This window comes from Fistularia commersonii, chromosome 25, assembly GCF_037954325.1.
Source record: "Fistularia commersonii isolate RoL2024-O1a breed Wild chromosome 25, RoL_Fcom_v1.0, whole genome shotgun sequence".
In the NCBI taxonomy this organism is placed as follows: Eukaryota; Metazoa; Chordata; class Actinopteri; order Syngnathiformes; family Fistulariidae; genus Fistularia; species Fistularia commersonii.
The window spans coordinates 9,467,459-9,477,995 of NC_141308.1; the positions used below are offsets into that span (position 1 = coordinate 9,467,459).

At 40.3% G+C, this 10,537-nt stretch overlaps 1 protein-coding gene across 3 annotated transcripts; it reads left to right on the top strand.

Moving 5' to 3' along the window:
* Positions 1–7,189: 7,189 nt before the first annotated feature.
* Positions 7,190–10,282, top strand: LOC147219187 (protein shisa-like-2B). 3 transcript variants are annotated; one of them, XM_086172809.1, is made up of 4 exons: positions 7,190–7,511; positions 7,865–8,001; positions 8,155–8,372; positions 8,587–10,282. In XM_086172809.1, the coding sequence occupies exons 1-3, from the start codon at positions 7,330–7,332 to the stop codon at positions 8,331–8,333; spliced, it is 498 nt and encodes a 165-aa protein (XP_086028935.1). In that variant the 5' UTR covers positions 7,190–7,329; the 3' UTR covers positions 8,334–8,372; positions 8,587–10,282. The 3 variants fall into 3 exon arrangements, with proteins under 3 accessions (XP_086028935.1, XP_086028934.1, XP_086028937.1); XM_086172808.1 differs by having other exon boundaries at positions 8,155–10,282; XM_086172811.1 differs by having other exon boundaries at positions 8,158–10,282.
* Positions 10,283–10,537: the final 255 nt, after the last annotated feature.

A 10,537-nucleotide genomic window follows, 5' to 3' on the forward strand; every position in this document is an offset into this window, starting at 1 on the left:
GACAGGCTAATACATTTTGATATATTTTGTGCTATTGTGGTTTCACATAATTCATTATTTTGTCTTTACATCATATTGCATTTGGCAGACGCTTTTATCCAAAGCGACTTACAATAGAGGACATATGGACTGCAAATACACTTGCAAATACACGATGCACAGGAAATATACAGAACAGTAAGCTTGGGTTAGTGAGGGATTTTTTTTTTTTTTTGGACAGAGACACACAAACATACACACACACACAAACACACTGCATAGCCTAACTTGCTGCCAACCTGATCTGGGGCATCAGCGCAGTAAAAAGTCCTGAAAGAGAAATGTTTTTACCTGTTTCTTGAAGGTTGAGAGAGATGTTGCTAGTCTTGTTGCTTCTGGGAGTTTGTTCCACCACTGAGGTAGTAGAACTGAGAACAGTTTTTCCTGACATCGCTTAGAGCGAGCAAAAGGTACTGCTAATAGGTTTGAATTAGAGGAACGCAGCTCTCTGCCGGGAACATAAGGTCTTATCATTTCGGTCAGATATGCTGGACCTGTTCCTGAGGTGGTTTTGAATGCCAGGGTCAGGGCCTTGTGCTTGATCCTGGCAGCTACTGGTAGCCGGTGCAACTGGATGAACAGAGGTGTAACATGAGCCCTTTTGGGTTGAGTGAATACCAACGGTGCTGCAGCATTCTGTACCATCTGCAGTGGTTTTATTGCACAAGCAGGTAGTCCAGCTAGGAGGGAATTGCAGTAGTCCAGGCGGGAGATGACCATGGCCTGAACCAATAGCTGTGCCGACTGTTGGGTCAGGTAGGGTCTGATTTTCTGAATGTTGTACAGCACAAATCTGCAGGTCCGGGCAGTTCTTATCCAAGAAAGTTTGACCATTGCGCATTTAATGAGAAATCTAAGAGAATGCATGTGGAGGGAATTTGACCTGGTAATCAGAGAGCGGGAAGGTAGCTATGCAGCGTGAGGCGGGCATTATCAATCATGTGGGTTTGCGCCGTGATTGAAATGAACAAATAGCTGTGTAAAGATGGATCAAGGAAGGGGACAAAGAGAGGCCGAGTGTGAGCAGGATGTCAGAGATCTTGTCACCACTGTGATTACTTGGCTCTCTCTGATACATCCATGAATGAACAAGTGATGAGACGTTCAAGCAAACATTGACTCTGCATCAGAAACAGTTCTAATATTCCTGTTTGCATGGCTGCATAATGTGCCTTCTTGTTTGCGAGCATGTGAGTAATGTTGATAAAGAGATAGGTGTGTTTTAACCATCACATTCCTCTACATTCCAAACCACTATTAAATAATCCCCTTCCCTCTGCCAATTTTTCCCTGTTTCTGGATTGGACTGGCAGAGATAATCTGGGATTAAGACGAGAAGTCAGGCCTGGTGCGCTCGTCGTTCATTTAGATGGTCAGACATGTTCAACATCACCGGGTCATCGACTGTGAGCCGCAGCATACTCCACTGTGTATCATATCATGGAAAATTTTGCAGATTTGGTGCATGGCATGTTAAAATGAGAGTAAGAGTGAATGTGATTTCTGCCTGTGGGGCTGCAGAGGAGCAGCTGATCCCATCATCATCAGCCATAATGAATCTAAGGCCAAAGGACTGGGTGATGGGGATCTGATCCCTTTTTGAAATGTATTTTATGTTCATATTTATGTACCTGCATTTGTGCTGTGGTTGCGCAGATGTGGGATAGATGAAATGTTTAAAAATGAAGAATTTTTGCAAAAATGTGGGTGTATAAAGTACCAAACTGACACATTTGCATGCAAAAAGCAAGAAATTCAGATCAGAAGAGAGATGACAGAGGAAAATGATAAATTGAAACCCCTCGACTTGTTTCTTATTCTATTAAATCTCTTAATAACAAAGCTAAGAAAAGCTTGTCACTTTGTTTGAATTCAGTTCAAGTTAACTGTACTGTTGTCTAAAATAGCAATAAAGCAGCTGATGCCAAAGTGACTTCCAACAAGAATGTTTTCATTTTGAGACTGAGATAAAAATATCAGATGAATGAAGTAATTAACACTGTGGAATTATGTTTATTCGCACCAACTTATTTTTTTACATTTTCTCTGCTGGTTTCAGAATTGTTGCATCCTTGCTGCAAGAAGGAACGCTACTGCAGATCTTTTATTCCATTGGCTACCGATCGATGCTGCTCCCGAAACACACTTTTTTTTGCAATCTCCAACCACCTCCATCCCTGTTCTGCACTACCTTCAACTCTACCTACTACTATTATTTGTGCAATATTTATAGCTATATTATATTTATATAACGCCCAGGAAACCTCACTCTTTGTCATTTCCTTTTTTGCTATCCCCTATTGGGCTCCTGCTATTTCTATGCCTATGCTGTGCACAAGGCCTTTCTTTAATTTCTTTGTCATATTTTTCATATATTGTTTTTTTTTTGTTCTTTATATTATATGTAGTTTTAGAAAGAAAGTTGATATGTTTTTCCCTGATAAAACATTGTGGCAAGATAAATGTTTCTGGAGAGCAAGTGTATCATAAATCTTATTCTAGCAACAAAACCTTTATTTATATGTTTTAATAGATCACTGACTTCATTTGTTACTTATAACGCTTTTCACACGTGGCATTGTAGTGATTCATGGAATCTGCACGTTTATTTCCCCTGATGTGCAGCACGATTAGGTCTCGACGGAGATAATATAGATGATACTTTAAATTTGCAGTCCCAGCACCTAAGGATGTGTTCACCGTTCCTGGCTGTCACATTAAAATCTCACACGTTTTACCATCTTGCAGATAATTGGAATCCATACCACCAAAGTGCTCCCTGCAGATGGGCTGTATAAATCTCATGCTTTCGACCAATAAGCTGAAAACTAACATGTTTCCAACATGCATCCATACTATTTCACAGGCAAGAGGATCACATGAACAAATGATCTGAAAAGATTTTTTATATAACTCAAATAAGGTTTTACAAAACATCTAAACTGGTAATGAGTGGTGTTTCAGCTGCAGTCAGTGGTCCTTCCTAACAAAAAGAGCGGATAACGATAATTCAGACTGGATCAAGAAGGAGGTGTCGCATCTTAGCAGAACTAGTGTGCAATCATACAAAACCTTGGCAGTATTTTTCAGGTCCTATAACAAGGGAATGTTGGAAAGTCTCCACATTTTCTTGACCCAGTTTCTGCCAATCAAGTATTTCATTTACATAACAAACCGCCATAACGTTGACTCGGCCAAAACCGTGGCGGTTATATTCGCAAACTCCTCACAGGTAATTAGTCCTGAAGAAGCCTCTCGGATGAGTGCTGAAACGTTTTCTTCAAGTGAAGAAATTCAAGTCCAGTTGCCATAACAAGATTTTGACAAGAATTTGTGGACAAATTACACCTTTGAACCATAACGGCAATTGAAAAGCAAAAATCCAAGTGAGCGGGTTTTTGAATTGAACAGCAAGTACTCACACATCCAGTCAGACTGAAGGTTTAACACAAGTGCAAATGATACAAAATATGAATAAACAGTAAATAGGGAAGACAGAATCAAAGACAAGACACTAATAAGAATTTTGCCCCATGGTAGCATCTCATTACAAGCCCAATCCAAAATTTCGCTCTTTTCATGAAATGCACATCCCCATCATTCTGTTTGAGACAGCCTATATTGCTGTGGAGGGAATGATTCCCCGGTGTTTGCAATTACTCACGCTACAGTCTATTCCACTTAGATAAATTTAATTTCAAGTTCATCGGGCTCAAAATTAATGTTTTAACGATTCATTTAATCTGTCATCCATCATCAAAATACAACGCCATTTATTTCAGTAAATATATATGGACTAATAACCTCTTTCCACATCATGTAAATGATGTGGAAATTTCAATTGCTTCTTGCACTCCTAAGTGTTTTAAAATGTGTGGTGTGTTTGTACGTGTCTTGGCGACTGAGCATCCTTTATGAAACTAGCGTCTGTGATATTTATGTGTGATGTTTATATAGAATGCTAAGAATAATAACATTGCGCGTCACGACATGCTGCTTTATTGTTGCTTTATTGTTGCTTTATCGCAGCGGGAACTTACCGAAGTTCTCCCGCACAAGACAACACGTCTAGTATACGCCTCCACCAGCCTCATAATGCGAGAAGTACGTGCAAATATTAACGTCACTTGAGTTTACTGGCGTTGTCTGAATATTACAGCGGTGACCCTTTAAAGACATGTAGGTCTATCTGATATCCACCATTACACAATTCTCCTTTGACTGTATGAGGCACGGGAGAATCGGATTTAACTTTTTCACCTTAATATTTTGATTTTCAAACGCTTCTATTTTACATGAAAATAAAAAAAAAAAAAGATTTATTTATCGGATATTAGAAGGATATTTTTATTGGCCATTTATCAGGACACAATAATGAGAGGAAAAATAAAACACCTGTGTTAGAATTGTGACTGATATCAATTCTAACAGGCGCAAACCATTTTTCAGGTCACGAGGAAAAGCAAGTATAGTTTAATGCAACATTCACAATTATGAATATGCCCCTGATATCCGTGGGAAAGAGACTCCTTGAAACCTTTAAGTAGGACAGTTCTGAGCTGGCGTTTTCCTGCTACGTTTTCCAGCATCTGAACCTTTTGTGTACAAATCACATTTGTCTTCATTGACTACAAGTGTGCGGCGGACAGTGGCTTGACCTGAGGTCATAAGGGATTCCTTTTGTTTCCACAAAGCGCAGAAATTGTGCACCACAGGAAATACACAGTGAAAGTCAGTGGAAATCTTGTTTAATACGTCTCTGGAGGGACTTTTTTTTTTTCAAATTGAATTGTTTTTGCCTTTTCAGGTTCCTATCTGTACACCCTGCATGTGTTTTTCCAAAAGATAACTTTCACAAGGTGGTACCATCCACAAACAATTCTGATTAAATGTCTGGTACGGTCCCTTCAGGTTCTTGAGTTTCCTCCCACAGTCTGACGACAGCTTGGATAGCCTCCGGCATCCCCCTGCGGCCCTGAGTGCAGGATAAGCAGCAGATGATGGATGTATAGACGGATGGATGTTTGGTAAAGTTTTATCCATCGGCCCAGACGCCTCACAAAGATGGCTGTGAGGAGAAAAGCATTGGGCTGTTGGGTACATCGGAGCCACAGCCATTTCATTATATGTGGATGTAGATTGTTCGTTTCTTCCTGGTGGCCGGTGTCCAAGTCCAGATGTGTCACTTGTTCCACAAATTTTTAGGGGGGCTTCTGGCTGCCCTGCCCCCCTCTTGGCTTAAAGAATTGTGTTCAGCCTTGCATTCATGGTGGCCAAAGCTGAAACCGCTGCCATCCAAATTGTCCTTTGCGTCTTTGCTGCACCGATGGCTGTCAAATGTCTTGCTCCTGAATTAATTCTCTGATAGCAAGCAGGTTCTACAGTCAGCCACCTCTTTTATTCCTGAAATGTCTGGGGATGCATACATTTCACACTCAAGTTCCTTCTAACAACTGAGCCTTGTAAACACATGCAAACTGTTATGCCCTCCACGTGAGTGTGCTTGAATACATGCATTGAACTTATCCATGGTCATGTTGATGTGGTGTTGCCAAAGCGGAAAGTACTTTATTAACACACAGGAGAGGAAGACGGGCGATACGGCCACAGCGCAAATAAACACTATCGCCCCCTGGCGCCACCCAGGGGAAATGACCGGAGCAGAAATACATTTATACCAACACCTACACAAACATTTGCATAGCCTCCCTCATGTGATTGTTACCATGAACTACCGTGACCTGTTCGCTTCATGGCTTAACCCCTAAACTGAACGAAGATGGTTGAAATTTGATTTGGCAGCTGTCAGATCAGGTGAAATGGCCCCTTTGAGGGCTTGTGGTCCGAAGCAAACAAGACTCCCGTTATGTAAGCATGTAAAGTACCGCACAACCAGTAAGGCACGGCTAGTATGCATTAAAATCCTCCATGATTTCAATTTCAATAAACTTCAATTCATCTGTGCACGTTTTTGGACTATGAGAGAATGTCAGAGAACCTGGAGATTATCCACTCAGACATGGGGGAAACCATGGATTAACTGCCGCGCAACCATGTTACCCTTTATATATTCTTGTATTTTCATATTTTACCTGAAATGAAGTTATTGTTGCCTACGTTGATAAACTGCCATTTCATTTTGTTTCACAGCAAAATACATATTGAATTTACTGAATGTTTCCTACTTTATGGCGTGCTATTAAATTATGCATTCGCTCCTGGCTGGGTTGACTGTATTAAAAAGAACTCACTATGGGTTTATTTCTGTGCTGATGCGGTGAAAAGAAAACTAAGCTGATATTCCCTGTCGTTTTTAAACAGCAAAGACCCTGGCGCATGTTAATATTCATGAGACATTTGAATGATTATTTGACAAAAGAGAAAAGACGCACTCGCATGTTAGGAAAATTGAATGCAAAAAGACATTGACTTATGGTGATGCGGTGAAAGCAGGCAAAAATTGGACTGCTTCAATGCAGCTTCCTGTCTTTTTATAAGAGAGTCTCGCTCAATTCACCCAGGCTTTGGTTGATGATCATTTATAAATGCTGAGTTTCAGTATTCACAACCATTTAAGCTCTTGATGGGAATTGACTCAAAATTCTGTCAAGGTGATTTTCTTTTTCATTCTGACACAAACAAATTTTTACAAAATACATGTCGCAAAGAAAAAGTCTGCATGGAAATAAATAATTCATATGTTTTTCCCGAACCTGTCACTTATGAAGTTATGAGTTTCATATTTCTACTTAAATAAGAAAAAGTCAACATTGAAATTTGTTCAGCTCTACCATCCTCATAACTAATCAGCAGAAATGCAGCCTTTGGCCGGTGGAAAAATAGAGATAAGTCTAAATTGACATTTATAGTAAATTATTTGTTTAGAAGGAAAAACGAATAAATATATGTCTTTGCCGTTACTTTTGGGAAAAAGATACCCACTCCCACCTGGCGCCATTGAAAATAATGCACAAAAAGAGCAGGTGGATTTATGTTTAGAGGAGAGAGAGAGAGAAAGAGAGATTATTCAGGTTCAAAGTTTCCCCGCATATTCATTCGGGGCGAAATGGGTGGAGGGATGCTGATGAAAACAACCTTCCACACCACCAAACACACCCCCAACATTCTCACGCACACCCACCCACACACACCCACACACAAACACACACACACAAACACACACACACACTCCCCGAGGACCCCGGGTTTCACTTCTGTCCCCGTCCACTGGATTTTTACGCGTTTTCCGCACCCCATCCCACGGCGCGTCTCCATCCATCCCGCAGCGGCATGAGCGCGGACTGCAGCGGATACTACAGCGCTGACGGTGCGTCCGTGGATCCGTTCTCCTGTCCGAAACCGGGGAACGCAGCCTCCGCTGTCTATTGTTGTGGATTTAATGACATGAAGTACTGCTGCGACGACCCCAACAGCTTTTTCCCCTATGAGTATGGATACATGTGGTGGCTGAGGTAATGGAAGAGAAGGATCCCATTCATTTTTTCCCAGAAAAAAAAACAGATTTATGTTAGTCTGTGAGATAACTGTTTAAATCTAGTGATATATGTTTTAACAAACACATTCAACTTTTGATTTTCATGAGCTGATTCTAATTCTTTAAGGTCTTCTTATTTGTTCTTCAGGCATCTTTTTCAATTTCCTTTTTCAGCTCATTTCTTCATCACAAGTGTTTGAAAAATGACCCCCCACCGTATCTACTTTAACACAAAATCCCATCTCATCCCCTTTTTGAATCTCACTCTTGAGCTTTGAGTTTGTTCTCTGATCCTCTCTTTTCTTATCTTCTCCTCGTCTCGCCACGCAGTATCGGCGCTCTCGTTGGTCTGTCTATCGCAGCCGTGGTCCTTCTTGCCTTCCTCATCACTGTTTGTGTCCTCTGCTACCTCTTCATCGCCACCAAACCTAGTCGTCTTGACAACGGCCTACCCCTGAGAGCGCCAGGTTAGTTCTTCCTCTGTCTGTGTGTGTGTGTGTGAACCCCCTAACCCCAACATGTGTGCTCTCAAAAATGAGACCGACTTTATACTTGGCGTGATTCATTAACTGAGCTGCTGGTAAATCTGATAGGGGACTTCTTGTCCGTGCTCTTCTCAGCAGGAGATTCCAGCGAAGAGTCCAGTAATACCAGAACCTGTCCGTCTGGTCCGAAGGGATTCAGGAAGCACTTTCTGAGCAGAAAGCTGCACTCGGAGAACCAGCCAGATCCGGAGCGTCTCTTCCAGAGATGCTTCACTGCTACGGTCACCGGCGTTAGAGTGGAAAGTCCCCCTTGAATCATCTAGATGCTCTTTAAAATCGGACACGCCGAGAAGGTAAAGATCACCGTGATGAATGGGATTAGACTTTAGTGGCTGGGGGACGGCGGTAAAAATAAAAAGGGGGGGACGATAACCACTGAGATGTATTTGGTGGTGGAAAAAAAGTTATTAAAGATGAGACAAGGGCTCACAATGGAACCAGTGACATCCCATGCCTTGACTTACCGTCGCACGTCTCTTTTCGTCACCTCTTTTCGTCGCCATGTAGGAGTCACCGAGAAGGTGTGGAAGGAAATCCATTTCTCACTAGGGGACAATGATCACAATGTTATTCCTGGAAGCCAAAGACAAATCGTGAATATCTTTATAATAGAGGGTTTATAATAGAACAAAAACCGCTGAGCGTGACAGTCAAGATCCTGGACATCCAGGAAAGACGGCAGCTCAACCTTGGAACGGCTGCAGACGTGTAAAAACATCCAAACCGGTTTACTCAGGGAGTTAAGGAATTTGAAAGCGATCTCAGCGATGTGACGAAACATTTTCATTTCCTGAAATGTGTTTACTTTCTACCGAGACCTGAGTTCTTGTGATCATTCAACAGCAGTCTGGAAATGTGAAAATACAGACACTTCTATGCGGATGAAACGCTCAGCGCCGGGTTGTTTTGATCTCACTTGGAACTGTTTCAGATAGAGAAGCTAAAAGGAGGAGGCGTTTTTATCACAAACAAAGATTTGAAACTAAAGGCTTTCCGTGGAGTTAAAGTATTAAATTAAAGAGGGTGCTGGGGCATAGCTGGACATACGCAGGCTAGCAAGTGGCAAGAAAACAAAAATAGTAAAGAGTAATATCATTGCAAGGATATATCATTGCATTCCACCTGCAAGCAAAGTTGGTTTCAGCAACAAAACAGGTAACGAAGCAAGCAGAGCCAAGTAAACCCAATGGAAGGTGGAAATAAAGCAATGTGTTTTGAATAAATGTTTAGAGAATGGTCAAATATTTTAGAGAAAGTAACCTTTTATCACTGATATTGAGTGTGATATCAACAAAAAAAAAAAGCGTTTGCTGAAGCCTGGGAGTTGTTTTCAAGCAATGACAATTGAAAACACACTCAACAAGCACTAAAAGTTTTTCTGTAAGAAACAAGGACACAAATTCACATCTGTGAATAACGTGAAGACAAGGATTACACATATTTCAAATAACTTATTATGGGTTCCAACCAGAACTAGAAGCAAAAGCTCGGGGGAAGGACTTCAGTTATTTGGCAAACAAAGCATCCAGAAACTGGTTTGAGTTTCTATGAATCTTCGCATCTGTCAAAATGAAAGAAAACAAAAGTTTAGAATGTGGGTGTCACAGATCATTACAGAAGTGTCCTTGCTTCCTTGACCGCAGTGGAGTCCCAAATACTGAAGCTACTGCTTGAAAGGACAAAGGATATCAATGTGTGCTATTAAATTCAACAATCATTTTGCTCTTGTCTTATAGACCACTGTGCTGTTTAATGCTTTTTTAAGCAATTATCATATATTTCCAAAGCCTGTGTTAAAAGAGTAATTTTCTCCAAACAAATCAGTCTGTATGATAGCAAACACCAAATGCATAGCATTCTGAATATGGATCATTGCATCCATCCATCCATCAATGCATTTTGGTCATTAAATATCAATATTATTTTTTGCTTTTGTCTGAAGAGTTTTGTCTGTAAAGCTAATATAGTTCAGCAATGCATTTATACAGAATCAAAAGAGCTGCAAAAATGTAGGAATTACAAACACACTGTGCTCAGTATCATAGAATGTCAGTCCTTTTTCAGATCTTTCAAGTGTCCTTGCTTTTGTTACTCAGAATTGATTTATATGTACGTTTAGGTGATGTGACGGTTGGGAAACTGATCTCAAGTATTATTTTCTCCATTGTCTCTCTCTCTCTCTCTCTCTCTCTCTCTCTCTATCTATCTATCTATCTATATATATATATATATATATATATATATATATATGGCACTGGTCATGTTTTTAAAATCATTTTTTGATTAAAAAAATCATATATATATATATATATATATATATATATATATATATATATACATATAAATGCACGAAAAAAATAAAGGGAACACTAAAATAACGCATCATAGATCTGAATAATTGAAATATTCTCATTAAATACTTTGTTCTTTACATAATTGAATATGCTGACAGTAAAAC